Source organism: Glycine soja, chromosome 18 (genome assembly GCF_004193775.1).
Source record: "Glycine soja cultivar W05 chromosome 18, ASM419377v2, whole genome shotgun sequence".
Classification (NCBI taxonomy): Eukaryota; Viridiplantae; Streptophyta; class Magnoliopsida; order Fabales; family Fabaceae; genus Glycine; species Glycine soja.
Window position 1 is genome coordinate 46,734,144 of NC_041019.1, and position 14,302 is coordinate 46,748,445.

Genomic DNA, 14,302 nt, shown 5'->3' on the forward strand with positions numbered 1-14,302 from the left:
CAAATGAGCACAAAAACACATTACATCAGATTATCAAGAGGTTTTAAGGAATACCTGGATCCATAGAGAGCTTGATCAACATGCAACGGAATCTGATAGTGGTCACAAACAATTGGTTTAATGACCTTCCTCAATCAAATCACCTTCTTCCTTATGGGACCTTCATTTTCTCTTCAGATGGGGACAGAAGAAATTGTTTATTGATTTGGTATATTGGGGATCATAACCATGCATTAGGTTTTAAACCTATTAAGGTTCTCATTATCCCCTAATGGGCCAAACTGATTTTCACTCATTAAGCCCATATCAATTTTCTGGCAGTCTAATAGGTTAACTTAAATAGATCACTTTATATTGAACCCATTTAAATGTAAATAACTAATATAAATGTTATAATATAATATGTAGCCCATATTAATTAATTAGGAATTATAAAATTCCTAACAATCTTCCACTTGGGCTTCATATTAACCTTAGACATTTATATCACAAAATTCTTTAGGCACGCAACCGTATGTTATTTACTTTTAGACTCCTTTTATACAATCTGGTCTATCTCATATAGCAACAGGAAACCACTGTAGTTTTCATCACAATTTAGCTTAACTAAGCCACAATGATCACCACTGTTACTCATACTCGATGACATAGATCAAATATGGATAAGCGACATAGAAATTACATACAATGTGATCTTAATCATGTCTATTTCCAACTAGTCCAAACTTTATTCTTTATAGAGATCAATCCAAAATGCAATACAAATATTGCACACAAAACGAACTCAAAATAAAATGATAAACATCAACTTTATTTCTACAAAAAATCCAAATAACACAAATATCTGGAAAACATAAGATATAAAACATAAATGAGACTCCCACTAAATTAAGGTACTATTAGGAACTACAGCCATATGAGCAATATGCTCATGAAAAACTCTAGGTACCAAACCTTTAGTAAGTGGGTCAGTTAGCATGGAATCAGTCCCTATATGTTCTATGCAAATTTACCTATTCTAAACTCTTTCCTTCACAATCAGAAACTTGATGTCAATGAATTTTGACTTGTTTGTACTCCTATTGTTGTTGGAGTAAAGAACTGCAGAGTTATTGTCACTATAAATTTTCAATGGTCTTTCAATGCCATCAACCACACGCAAACTAGTGACAAAGTTTCGTAGCCATATCCCGTGATTAGATGACTCAAAACAAGCAATGAACTCCACAACCATGGTTGAAGAAGCTACAAGAGTCTGTTTAGCAGACTTCGAAGAGATAACTCCTCTAGCCAACATATATATGTATCCAGAAGTGGAGCGTTTGTTGTCTTGACATCCAGCAAAATCAGAGTCTGAGTACCGATGATCTCCAAATTGTCAGACTTCTTATAAGTGAGCATGTAGCCTTTTGTTCTCTTCAAGTAACACATTACACATTTCACTGCCTTCCAATGCTGCAATCCAAGATCACTCAAGTATCTGCCCAGAACTCCTACAACAAATGCTATGTCGAGACGAGTACAAACTTGAGCATACATCAAACTTCCTATTGTTGACGCATAGGGGATCTTCTGCATCTCTGTTCTTTCAAGGTCATTATTGGGGTATCTCCTGGTTTACTATCTTTCATGTCGAATCTATCCAGTACTTTATCGATATAGCTCTCTTGTGACAACCTTAGGATACCTTGAGAGCGATCTCGTAGTATCTTAATACCTAACACAAAAGAAGTTTCCCCAAGATCTTTCATTTTGAAATTTTTCATTAGAAATCTCTTGGTCTCCTGTAAGAAGCCTATATCTCTGCTAGCAAGCAGTATATCATCGACACATAATACCAAGAATATGTATTTACTCCCACTAAACTTATGATATACACAATCATCAACTACATTTGCCTTGAAACCATATGAGGTTAATGACTTGATGGAACTTGTAATACCATTGACGGGAAGCCTGTTTGAGACCATAGATGGATTTTTTTAGTTTACACACCATGAACTTTGAGTCACCTAACACAAAGTTTTCTGGTTGCACCATATAAATCGTTTATTCAATGTCACCATTTAGAAACGCAGTCTTAACATCCATCTGATGTAGCTCTAAGTCAAAATGAGCTACCAGTGCCATTATAGTTCTAAAAGAATCCTTTGAAGATATTGGAGAAAAGGTTTCTTTTAAGTCAATGCCTTCCTTCTGAGTAAAGTTTTTAGCAACTAAATGAGCCTTATATCTCTCTATATTACCCTTTGAATCCTTCTTGGTTTTAAATATCTATTTACAACCAATAGGTTTCACACCTTCATGCAATTCGACTAGATCCCAAAATTCATTTTCATTCATAGACTTCATCTCATCTTTCATGGAGTCAATCCATTTTTGAGAGTTAGAACTGCACATAGTTTGACAGAAGTTGATTGGATAATCCTCTGTTAAACCAACACCATCCTCATGTTCTTGGAGAAATATAATATAATCATTTGAGATTGCACTTCTCCTCTCTCTAAAGGATCTCCTTAATGGCACTTCTTGAGGTTGTTGAGGTTGCTCTAAAGGTATTTGAGGGAGAATCTCATTGTTGTCTTGTTCTGGAACAATGTCAATAGTTTGAACATTGTCTTCTATTGCTGGAGTTGTGTCTTGAACAGTAATAGGTACGAGGATCTAATCACTGTAAATAATAGGTTCTTCCTCAAAGACAACAGTCCTTATGTTCTCTTTCTTCCCAAACGCAACTTCCTCAAGAAATCTTGCATTTTCCGTCTCGAAAAAGGCTCTTAAGGTGGGATTGTAAAATTTATAGCCCTGAGAGCGTTCAACATAGCCAACAAAATAACAGCTAATTGTTCTTGAGTTCAGTTTTTTTCATATGGCCTATAAGGCAGTGCCTTAACTGGACAACCCCAAATATGCAAATGTTTAATGCTTGACCTTTTACCAGTCCAAAGTTCATAAGGGGTTTTATTAACTATTTTACTTGGCACCCTATTATGGATGTAAACTACGGTCTTTAAGACTTCTCCCCAAAGTGACTCTGGGAAAGAGGAATGACTAATCATACTTCTCACCATATCCTTAAGAGTTTGGTTTCTTCGTTCTACTACACCATTCATGCTAGGTTTGCCAGACATAATGTATTGCGGAAGAATTCCACACTCTTTGAGGAAAAGCGCAAAAGGTCCTAGACGTTGTTCTCCTGATCCATCATATCTGCCATAGTACTCACCACCACGGTCAAATTTGACAGCCTTAATTTTCTTTCCAAGTTGAAGTTCAACCTCAGCCTTGAAAGTCTTAAAAACGTCTAGGGATTAGGATTTCTCATGTATCAAATATAGGTAACGGTATCTAGAGTAGTCATCTATGAACGTAATGAAATATCGTTGTCCATTCCAAGAAGTTGTAGGAAAAGGACCACAAATATTTGTATGCACTAGTTCTAAGACGTCTTTAGCTCTTTCGACACCTAATTTCCTTATGTTTGCTCATTTTCCATATATGCATTCAATACAGACCTCAAAGTCTGATAAATCCAAATGGTCAAGAATTTCATCCAACACAAGTCTCTGAATTCTTTGTTTAGAGATATGACCTAAATGCTTATGCCATAAGGTGGTTGAATTCTCATTCAATTTTCATTTTGTACCATGTGAACTTATTTGCAGTATTTCATTATAGGAACTAACAACATCAAGCATGTAAAGATTATCAATTAAAGAACCAGAACCAACCATATCTGAATTTTGGTAGAGACTAACTTTATTATTTCCAAATGAACAAGAAAATCCAAATTAGTCCAAACTAGAAATAGAAATCAAATTCCGCCTAAAAGATGGTACAACAAAAGTCTCAAATAAATCCAAATAAAATCCAATTTTTAGCTGTAATCTAAAAGTTACAATAGCTTCCACTGCAACCTTCTTACCATCACCCACAAAGATGAATCTTTCATCATCACTTGGTAGTCGGTTCCACAAGCAACCCTGCATAGTCAAACTTATGTGAGTAGTAGCACTAGAATTTACCCACCAAGTATCTTTAGGTACAAAAGCCAAATTAACTTCTGAACAAACTAGAATAAGAAATTTACCTTTCTTTATACGCCATGCGGCATACTTGGAACACTCTTTCTTCATGTGTCCCGACTTCTTGCAGAAGTAATAGGCAAAATTCCTCATCCTTATTTTGTTTCTTTTGCTGAGAAGTCCATTGCGCAGCACCCTTAGTCGTCTTCCTTTTCTTATTCTGAGAGGTCAAAGTCAAGTGAGCACTTCTAGTCCTATCTCTTTGCAGCCTCTCCTCCTCTTGTACACAGTGAGATATAAGCTCATTGAGGGACCATTTGTCCTTCTGAGTGTTATAGCTTACTTTGAATTGCTCAAAGTATGCAGGAAGCAAGATCAAAACCAAGTGCACAAGCAAGTCTTCACCAAACTCTAACTTAAGTGACTTGAGTTTTGATGTGAGATTGGACATCTCCATAATGTACTCCCTTATGTTTCCTTTGCCTTTATACTTCATGGAGATGAGTTTAGCTAAAAGGTTACTCGTCTCCGCCTTTTCATTTTTGGCAAAGTATTACTCAATTTCCTCAAAGAATTTCTTTGCACTTTGACCCTCAGAAATAGATCCCCGAAACGCCTCTAGAATAGAGCGCTTCATGATGATAGGGCACATTCGGTTGGATCGATCCCACTTTTCAATTTTTTACCTCATTAGAGGTTTCCGGAGTGAAAATGGGTGGTTCCGTCCTCAATGTCAAGTAAAAATCCATACAACCAAGAACAATTTCTACGGCTTCCTTCCAGACCTTAAAATTTGTCCCATTCAACATTGGGATAAAATTCACTTGGGCAGTAACATTTGCAGCACTGATAATATTAACTAAACAGAGAACAAAAATAACATGTTCATAAATAATCAAGCAAGTCATATAAAGTATATATAACAAGACATGCAAATATTTCCCATAACAAATCCATCACAAGATACCTAGGACAACATTAATTCTAGTCTTTGGACAGAGAAATTAATTTGTAATTGGTACTTTCAACGCAATGATTAAATATTGACAATTAGTTCTAACAAATAATAGCCTTTCTTTGGACCGACTATTATTCTCATGAAAAAAAACTTAATAATTGTCACAAATTTATCATCGCAGGTATGTTAATATTTGGACAAATTGTGTCTTCCTTTGGACCGAGCACAATTCGCATAAATAATTTCATACTAACATCCATGCAATTTAATTAAATCAATTTACACAATAGAAGTTACTTTGACAACGTAATGGTTCAACCAATTTAATTAAAATTATTGGACACACAATTTAATGGAAAGGATCTGTAATGGTTAAATTTGTACCCAATTGTGATAACAGTAAACGTTTGAAAAACAAAAAAATACAATGATTCATATAAGACAAAAGACCATTGTCTTATTACTGATTCATATAAACAAAAAATATATATATATTTATGAAATTGTACCACGTACTAAATGCTAACACCAGATACGTAGAACCTTTATCCCAAATATAATAATATGTCAGCAAATGCGACCCAAACAAAAAAAATTGTACAACCCCGTAAATCAAATGCAAAGGTCTTTTATTAATTCTAAAGAGGAGAAAAACTTTATGACCATAACACATAAATTTAGGGGTTTTACAATTTTATTGATCAAAATAGTTTCTCCCCAAAATAAAATTAGGGTTCATATAACTAAAAGGATCCAGATATAATACATATCAAACATAGCTTTAAATTTCAATAATCTAACAGTAATAGTGGCTCTGATACCACTTGTTGTTTTTTTTCTTCAATAAACCTTATAAAATACCAAATAAGCACCAAAATACATTACGTCAGATTATCAAGAGATTTTAAGGAATACCTGGATCCATAGAGAGCTTGATCAACACGCAGTGGAATCAGACAGTGGTCACGAACAATTAGTTTAATGATCTTCCTCAACCAAATCACATTCTTCCTTATGGAACCTTCGTTTTCTCTTTAGATGAAGAGAGGGAAAACTGTTTATTGATTTGATATATTGAGGACCATAATTATCCCTTAGGTTTTAACCCTATTAGGGTTCCCATTATCCCATAATGGACCAAATTGGTTTCCGCTCATTAAGCTCATATCAATTTTCTGGCAGTCTAATAGGCTCACTTAAATAGATCATTTTATATTAAACTCATTTAAATATAAATAACTAATATAAATGTTATAATATAATATGTAATTCATATTAATTAATTAGGAATTATAAAATTTCTAACAACATTGGGATAGCAATCATTAGGAGATTAAAAAAAACTCAACATGAATTGCATAAATTGCACTTATTATAGATACAAAAATAAATTAGAGGGACCAATAATACTGAAAAAAAATAATAAAAGACTAAAATTGGCAAAAAAAATTAAAAGAATAAAAAATTAATTAATCCAATGAAAAATACGTGTATTAGTGATATATTTGAAGGGACGAATTATTAATATTATACATAATAATATAATAGTATGCTGTCTGAAAAAGAAAAATAGTTTTCATTTGCATGAGTAATTTTAAAACATATAATCGGTGGCGGATAAAAAATTCCTTTAGTAGGAACATTTATTTTAATATTTTCATTTGAAAAAATATTACACACTTCTATAAAACACACAATATCATGAAAAAAAATATTCAAAATACCTATGTTTTTGCAAAATTTTATAATTGTTCTCAACATATTTTTATATTTTAAAAATGTTATATGATTTTTTTTACTGTCAATTCTATTAAATATTACAAAGATAAAGTGATTAAATTAATACTAGTTCATTTAAAAATTTGTTTAATGGAAGTAATATCATTTTTTATGGAAAAAATAAAAGTTATTAAATATATTAATCTAGAAAAAAAAATCTTGTGAAAGTAATTACTTAGATAGAAGAGAACATTTTTGAAGTTTCTTAAAATTACATATAACACGATATATTAACGTACTAATATTTCTTTGTATCTTGAATTAAAAGACTATTATGTCACATGATATATTACGTCAAAGGATTAATTTAGTTCGTTGGGCATCATTATTATTTATCTTTGAAAATTGTACATATCTCTGGGTAGGGGTGTAAACGATGAGTTCAGTCATTACGTCAATTTTATGGATCGTATTAATATAGTAATATATAATATTTTTTAATAATAGTATAGTGTATACAATATAAAATTTGCTTTCTAACTGACAAATTCTGAATTGCTTTTTAGTTTTTATATCTTCGTCTACTCCTGGCTTCGTCTGTCACTCTGTTTCTCCCAGCGGCAACAAACAAAACAAAGCTAACTCCTTACTTCTTTCACTAATCCAACGAACAAACAAACAAACACCTCTCTCTCTCTCTCTCTCTCTCTCTCTCTCTCTGCTTCTGCTTCTCTCTCTAGGGTTTGGAGTTTCGACACCATGACGAGGGAGAAGCGTTCTGCGCCATAATTCTAGTAGAGTTTTTGCTCTTTCTCCATGCCAATTCCATTCACCGCGTGCGTCACTGAGCTATTTGTCAACTGCTATGCAACTTTTGCTATTTGTCAGCGATGCTATCTATACGATATAGCAGATTATTGGTTTTCTGCCATTTTCCATGACCTGCAATTGATAACACTGCTGTGTTCTGTTCTTTCTTCTTCCTTTAGACTTTTCAGTTCATATTTTGGTAAAAAAAAAAATTAAATCAATTTGTTAGGTTCTTTTTCTATTAATTTTACCATCATCCTTCATTTTATGACTTGATTACTTTGCCCTTATTTCTCCTAGATTTATGGTGATTGTGTGTAAATTGTTACTTATTATTTATCATGAATTTCTTTAATTTTGTTTTTTTTTATAGGTATTTATATGTGTAGGCTAAATTATTTAGTTTGCATCAATCGTAATATTTAAAATAACAGTCATCCTGATTCCTGCTAGTCTGTTAGTGTTTTCAAAGTTAGCTGCTATGCGCTGTTATCTGAGATTGATAACTATGCCCACCATCAAAATCAACTAAGCCGATTCTGTAGCAGCATTAGTAGATGTTATATAGTTATTAGATTCTTTGGATTTGATATGATTCCAGCTACCTATCTATAGAAAGCATTAAAATAAAGAGAAAATTTTACAATCCTGGAATTGGGTCTTTGCTACCTTAATTTTTAATCAGAACTGGTTGGGGTCTTTGACTAGATTTCTTTTTAGCCTTACAATCACATCTATGCCACATTTCCCCCTGATTCTATGGCTTCTATAAGTAATCAAATGTAGTTTACTTTCAAAAGTCTCTTCTTTAATACTGAGTTCCTGCTTCTTTTTAGGAACGTGAAGAAAGAAAAGGAAAGTTGAAAAGAGAAAGTTCAGATGACAAACCTGTGTAAGTATCACAGTCACCTGGACATGATCAGTTATTTCATACTAAGATCCTTAAATCATATGATAGAAGTAAGCTTCCTCCAGGTAAGGATTTCTTTCCCTGGTCAACTCGCTTCCTCCAAGTAAGCTTCATATTTCGTTCCAACAATATTTTCAAATAATGCTATTGTTTGCAGAATTGGGAAATTCAGATAGCTCTTAGTATCTCTTGCTTACTTGTCATTTGCGCCTAATATGGGGTGGGTGGGCATATTTTGATTTGTACATTTATGTGGGGGCAGCTGCACATAATTCAAACTCGGCCAGCTTAAATAGGTTTGGATGATGTGCATGCAAGCCGTTTGTAGCAATACTTTTGCAATAGCAGAGATGCTAGAAATATTTTCATAAGCATGGAATAGGTGTCTGAGTGTCTTTATTTATTCATTTTTACGGTTTCCCTTGTGTTTTGGGAACTTGAGGACTGAGGTATGTCTACTGCCAGATAAAACTATTCATGAGCTTTCATCCAACACTGTAAGCTTTTGGGATATTTAGTTAATGGCATGGTGTTGCCAACTCTCTGACCTTTATAGTTTGATTAATACTGCTCCCATTATTTGAATAAAAAATTGAATTTTAACACTAGTCAAGGTGGGCTTGTGCATACTTTACACTCCAAGTTCAAAGACTTTTGTGTGAGGAGGAGGCATGTTGGGTATAAAACTGTTCATGTGCTTTTTTTACCCAATGGCTTAAGCTTTCGTGATGGTTGGTTCATAATAGACTTTATTATTGACCCAAGGGAATTTGTTTTTCAATTAATAGCTTCCATATCATGTATAGAAGTTCTCTTTCTTGTATAGTATCTGATGTTTTTGTAAAAAATGGTTTCCTTGGAGCACAGGTGTGACGATCGAATTCATAAGATTCAAACAATTAAAATGATGGAAGGAATCCTCATTTGTGTGGCTCCTCATTGTCTCAAGTCTTTCTTGAAGAAAGCTGATTTTGAATCTCATATCCAAGACAGCCACGGCAGCCTTCTTCGACCCAATGCAGATAAAGAAGATGGAAATGAGTCGGAGGCACAGAGTGTTAGGCAATCAACGGCTTCAGATTCCACTGCTCGCGGTCCCCAAAGACCAGTTTTTTCTCCTGGTTCAAATTCCCAGCAACATGATCTGGAAGACAAATCTCGTAGACAGACACACCTAGAGAGCAACCAAAGCCACCATATTATGGTCAACAACAACACCCTTCAGATACCATGTCTGCCTCTGTTGGTGGTGGACAACAGGGCTTTCATCTACAAAATTTTGACATGCAGCATCCCCCACAAGATCCTTCCCAGTTTGCTGACAGACAACAGGAAGTTGGTCCAGAGGCCCCATTTCTCGGGTATCCAGCAATGCACCCTGCAAAAACTTCCAATGTTCCCTTGCTGGTTACTTCAAACCCAATGCCGGACCCTCCCATGACATTTGGCTATCCCCCTTACCCAAACGAACGAGCTCAGCCATTTTACGGTGCTCCCTATGATATGCCTAGGCAGGACTCAGGTTCTGATGTAGGTGGGGACCAGAGTTCATTACTGGGTTTCCCACAAGGTGTCCCAAATGGCCCAAATTTTCCAGGAAATTATCCCCAGCCATGGAATTCAGGAATGGGTGGTGTGCCTTTTGAACAAGCACAGGGTGGTATGGTTGTGGATCCAAGGGAGGGCAAAGGTATATTGGCACCACAGCCCATGCCCCTCCCACCGCCACCTCCACCTCCATCCCACATGTCATATGGGAAACAGAACTACTATTCTGGGGAGCTTGGGCATGATGGTCAGAGTTATGGGGGGTGGCAGCATGATACCCGTGATAGCTTTGGTAGCCAAGGCTAGTAAGGCTTCCAATCTTTACTTTCTTGGATTAGGTTTGGTTACTGTTCAGGATGTTTCTGCAACCATATTTGTCTCATGCATCATTCAAATTGCTAAACAGCGATTAGACTATTTACTTTTGGGCCAATTTGTATTTTGTATATTTTAATCGAATTTTGAGTTTTTCCATTATCATTTACCAAAGGTAATGAAATGAAAAGTTTTATGTCTTGTTTGGTTGTAGAATCACAATATAAGATAATAAGAATCGGAACCGAGAGAATGTTAGGTACATTAATTATTTTCTTCAATAAATTACTATTAAAAAATATTTTATTAGTTAAACTACTTTTTATGAAAGTTTTAAATTAAAGGTTTCAAACTTAGGAATTGGATATGTACATTTTTTAAAATTATTAGTAAAATACTAGCATTTAATTAAGAACTAAGAAGTTTCAGTTCAAATGAAATTGAATTAGCATATCACCATACCTAGCAACGTATTTTGACTTTCATCAACTTTTTCTTCCCCGTTGGTTCAAGTTTTTCTCTTAGCTTCCGTTTAAGAAACCCTTGCACAATGTAAACACTCAACCATATTAATAATACATATTTTTTTATGGTTTTAAATATTTTCGTTTAGTTTATTTTTTTAATTTTAATTAAATTAATTATGTAGAGATTATATCTATAAATATTTTTCCTTTTTTTAGTTCTTAAATGTTTTTTTTCCTGAACATTTCCCTAAATTATATAGTTATATTTTCTGAAATTTTAAAAGCATTGTTACATTACATAAATATTTGCTGACTATAATAGAGAACACGATCTGTGTTGCTAATAAATTCAATTTATTTCGCTTAGGAGAAATATGTCACACCTGTCCGCATTTTTATTGATATATCTTTTTAATATGTTTTGTAATTATACATAATTTTATCTTTTATATTTTTTTATTTGTTATAATAACATGATAAATTAATATATTATATTTGTAAATATATGTCTATTTATGCACAGTTGACCAAATTATTTATGGTACATATTTAAATATCATTCTATTTGATAAATGTATTTGTGAAATATTGAAATGGTAATATTATTATGTCACATGTTGAATTTTTCTTCTTCTTATTTTGTTCTTTAATTATCTTTACTCTTAGGGTGTATATACTTCTATAAAATGTAAGAGGTTTTCTCACTTTGTCTATCCTATTTTTTTTATTCTCTCTTCAAATCAAAGGCTTTGCCAACACAACATCATACATGTTTTTCACCATCCTTGAATATTACAAAAATATATATTTTCATGGCTTTCCTTTCCTAAAGGCACAAAGATAATAAATAAATAAAACTTATAGTATAAATGAAATAAGGCAAAAATTATTAGATTTTTTATTCTTTATCTGTAAGAATACTTAGAAGAAATAATAAAGTAAGAAAATAATACAGAAGAAGAAAATAATTAAAAAGGCTATAAATTGTAAAATGATTTTTTTTACTTTATTTATCCCATTTTTTCTTATTTTTCTCTTCAGATCAAATCGTCTTTGTCAATACAACACCATACAACTTTTTACCTCATGGAATATTAGAAAATTATATACTTTCATTACTTTTGTTCCCTAAAGGCACAAAGATAATAAAAATGTAACTAAAAAGACTTATAGCATTTGAATGAGACAAGGTAAAAATCATTAGATTTTTTCTTCTTTACCTATAAAAACACTTAAGAAGAAAGTCTAGAAGTTTAGAGATCATTGGGTATTCTGACATGGATTTTTTTAGAATATCTTAATAGCAATCACTTCACATAAGGATCCACGTTTAATCATGTTGGTGGAGTTAATATTTTGCTATGAGACATCATACTATAATTTATGATTACTAAATTATTATAACTGACTTGTCTGTTATCGTCAATATTAAATAGTCATTGAGTGTTTATTAGGACGATATCTTAGTAGTCTTATTAAGGATTCAACCAAGTAAAAGTTTCTTGACATAAAATATTTGGTTATTATATAAAGAATTCAAAAAATACCGATTTGTATAGAACATATAGGGATTCATTTCATGCTAGCTAATCCACTTACTAAAGGTATGACACTTAAAGTTTTGCATGAGCACACTACTCAAACGGGTGTAATTCCTGATAGTACCTTATTTTAGTGGGAGTTTTACTTATGTTCTATATCTTATGGTTTACAAATATTTTGTTGTTTGGATTTTTTGCAGAAATAAAGTTGAAGTTTACCATTTCATTATCAACTTGTTTTGTTTGTAATATTTATGTTGTGTTTGGATAGATCTTTATAAAGAATAAAGTTTGGACCAGTTGGGAATAAGCATGACTAAGATCACATTGCATGTAATTTTCATGCTGCTTATCCATATTGACCTATGTCATTGAGTGTACTGATGTGGTGGTCATTGGGATCTAGTTACATTTGTTGTAGTGACAAAAACTACAATGATTCCATTATTGATATATGAGATGAACCAAGTTGTTAAGGTGGAAGTCTAAAGGTAAATAACATACAGATGCACGCTTAAGGATTTTTGACATAATTGTTACAATATGTAACTCAAGTGAGAGATGGTTAGAATTTTCTATTTCAATAATTAATGTGAACTAATATTATAAGACAATTATATTAACTATTTATCATTAGTAGATTTTATTTTATATGATCAAATTAAGTGAGGCCGTTAGACAACCAAATCAGATGATATAGACTTAAATGAACAGATGTTAGTGTTGGCTCAATAGGGGATAATGGAAACCCTATTAGGTTAACACACTATAAGAAGACTATGATTCCCAATATACCGAGTCATCACATATAGTTTGTCTTTTTTCCATCTTAAGAGTTACGAATGTCCTATTAAGGAATAAAGAGGTTCTGGTTGAGGAAGAACCACGAAGTCACCCGTTATGCTATTAGTCGGTTATCCGTCCAGTAACAGATCTTAAGAAGAGTACATAGATCAGAAATCACTTACGGATTCAGATTCCGCTGCGTTTGTTTGATCAATCATTATGGATCCAGGTATTCCTAAAACTCTTCTTGATAATTATGTTAATATAACGTAATGTGTTCATGGTGGTTATATTGGTATTTTATAAGGATCCTCTAAAATTTCAACAAATAAAAATAAAGCACAAGAAGAAAGTTAAAAAGTCTATAAAATATAATAGGTTTTTTTTACTTACCTTGTGTCTTTTAATTTCTCTCTTTAGATTAAAGAGCTTAGTACCATACATTTTTTATCATCCTGAAATATTAGAAAATTATATATTCTCATGATTTCCTTTCCCTAAAGGTACAAAGATAATTTTTTTAAAAAAACAAAAAACTTATAATAAGTGAATAAGATAAAGAAAAAATCATTTGATATAAAATGATTGATATTATTACTTGGATACATATGAAATTATTGATCATTCTACTCGAGAATTTGACTACAAATGTAACACTTGATAAACTCAAAAACAATTCATTAATAACATGTTTCTTTTTCTAAAAAAGAAAAAAAAGAAGAAGATCAAGAAAAAGACTTTGAATGCTTTGGATGCAAGACAAAGTATTGTTGCAGGAATTACAACCATGTCTTTCCTATGTTGTGTGTCATGTTAAATTTCATCCTTCCAAATGTAATCAAAATGAAAATGAATTTCTAAACATCATGTAAACAAAATTTATACCGGATATAACTATACACGAAAGAGAAAGTTAAAGATGGAGAAGAGAAAAAAAAAAAAGATGGAAAGAAAGATGTTACATGCAGAAACTTGAAGTAATAAAAGAAATTATAAAATTGGAACATGATATTCAATTTTAGTATTGTTATTAATTTGAAATGTTCGAAGAAAAAAGTGATGTGCCGTTACGTTGTAAAGGTTAGACTATGTTGTTTAAGGAAATATAGTATAAAATAGAAGTGGAAGGTAAAATAAATCCACAAAAGAATTCAAAAAATAAAAATAAAAATTAAAAAAGATTAATTATTGTTACTACTTTAATATTATTAAGGATAAAATAG

At 32.4% G+C, this 14,302-nt stretch overlaps 1 protein-coding gene across 4 annotated transcripts; it reads left to right on the forward strand.

Annotated features, from left to right (window-relative positions):
- Positions 1-7,253: 7,253 nt before the first annotated feature.
- Positions 7,254-10,486, forward strand: LOC114395447 (E3 ubiquitin-protein ligase HAKAI homolog). Of its 4 annotated transcripts, none has more exons than XM_028357233.1 (3): positions 7,254-7,711; positions 8,349-8,487; positions 9,290-10,486. In XM_028357233.1, the coding sequence occupies exon 3, from the start codon at positions 9,653-9,655 to the stop codon at positions 10,274-10,276; it is 624 nt and encodes a 207-aa protein (XP_028213034.1). In that variant the 5' UTR covers positions 7,254-7,711; positions 8,349-8,487; positions 9,290-9,652; the 3' UTR covers positions 10,277-10,486. The 4 variants fall into 4 exon arrangements, with proteins under 4 accessions (XP_028213034.1, XP_028213035.1, XP_028213037.1 ...); XM_028357234.1 differs by having other exon boundaries at positions 8,349-8,404; XM_028357236.1 differs by having other exon boundaries at positions 7,254-7,538; positions 8,349-8,404.
- The last annotated feature ends 3,816 nt before the right edge of the window (positions 10,487-14,302 follow it).

Coding starts and splice junctions, on each gene's coding strand:
- LOC114395447 (XM_028357233.1), top strand. CDS start 9,653: ATGTCTGCCTCTGTTGGTGGTGGACAACAGGGCTTTCATCTACAAAAT.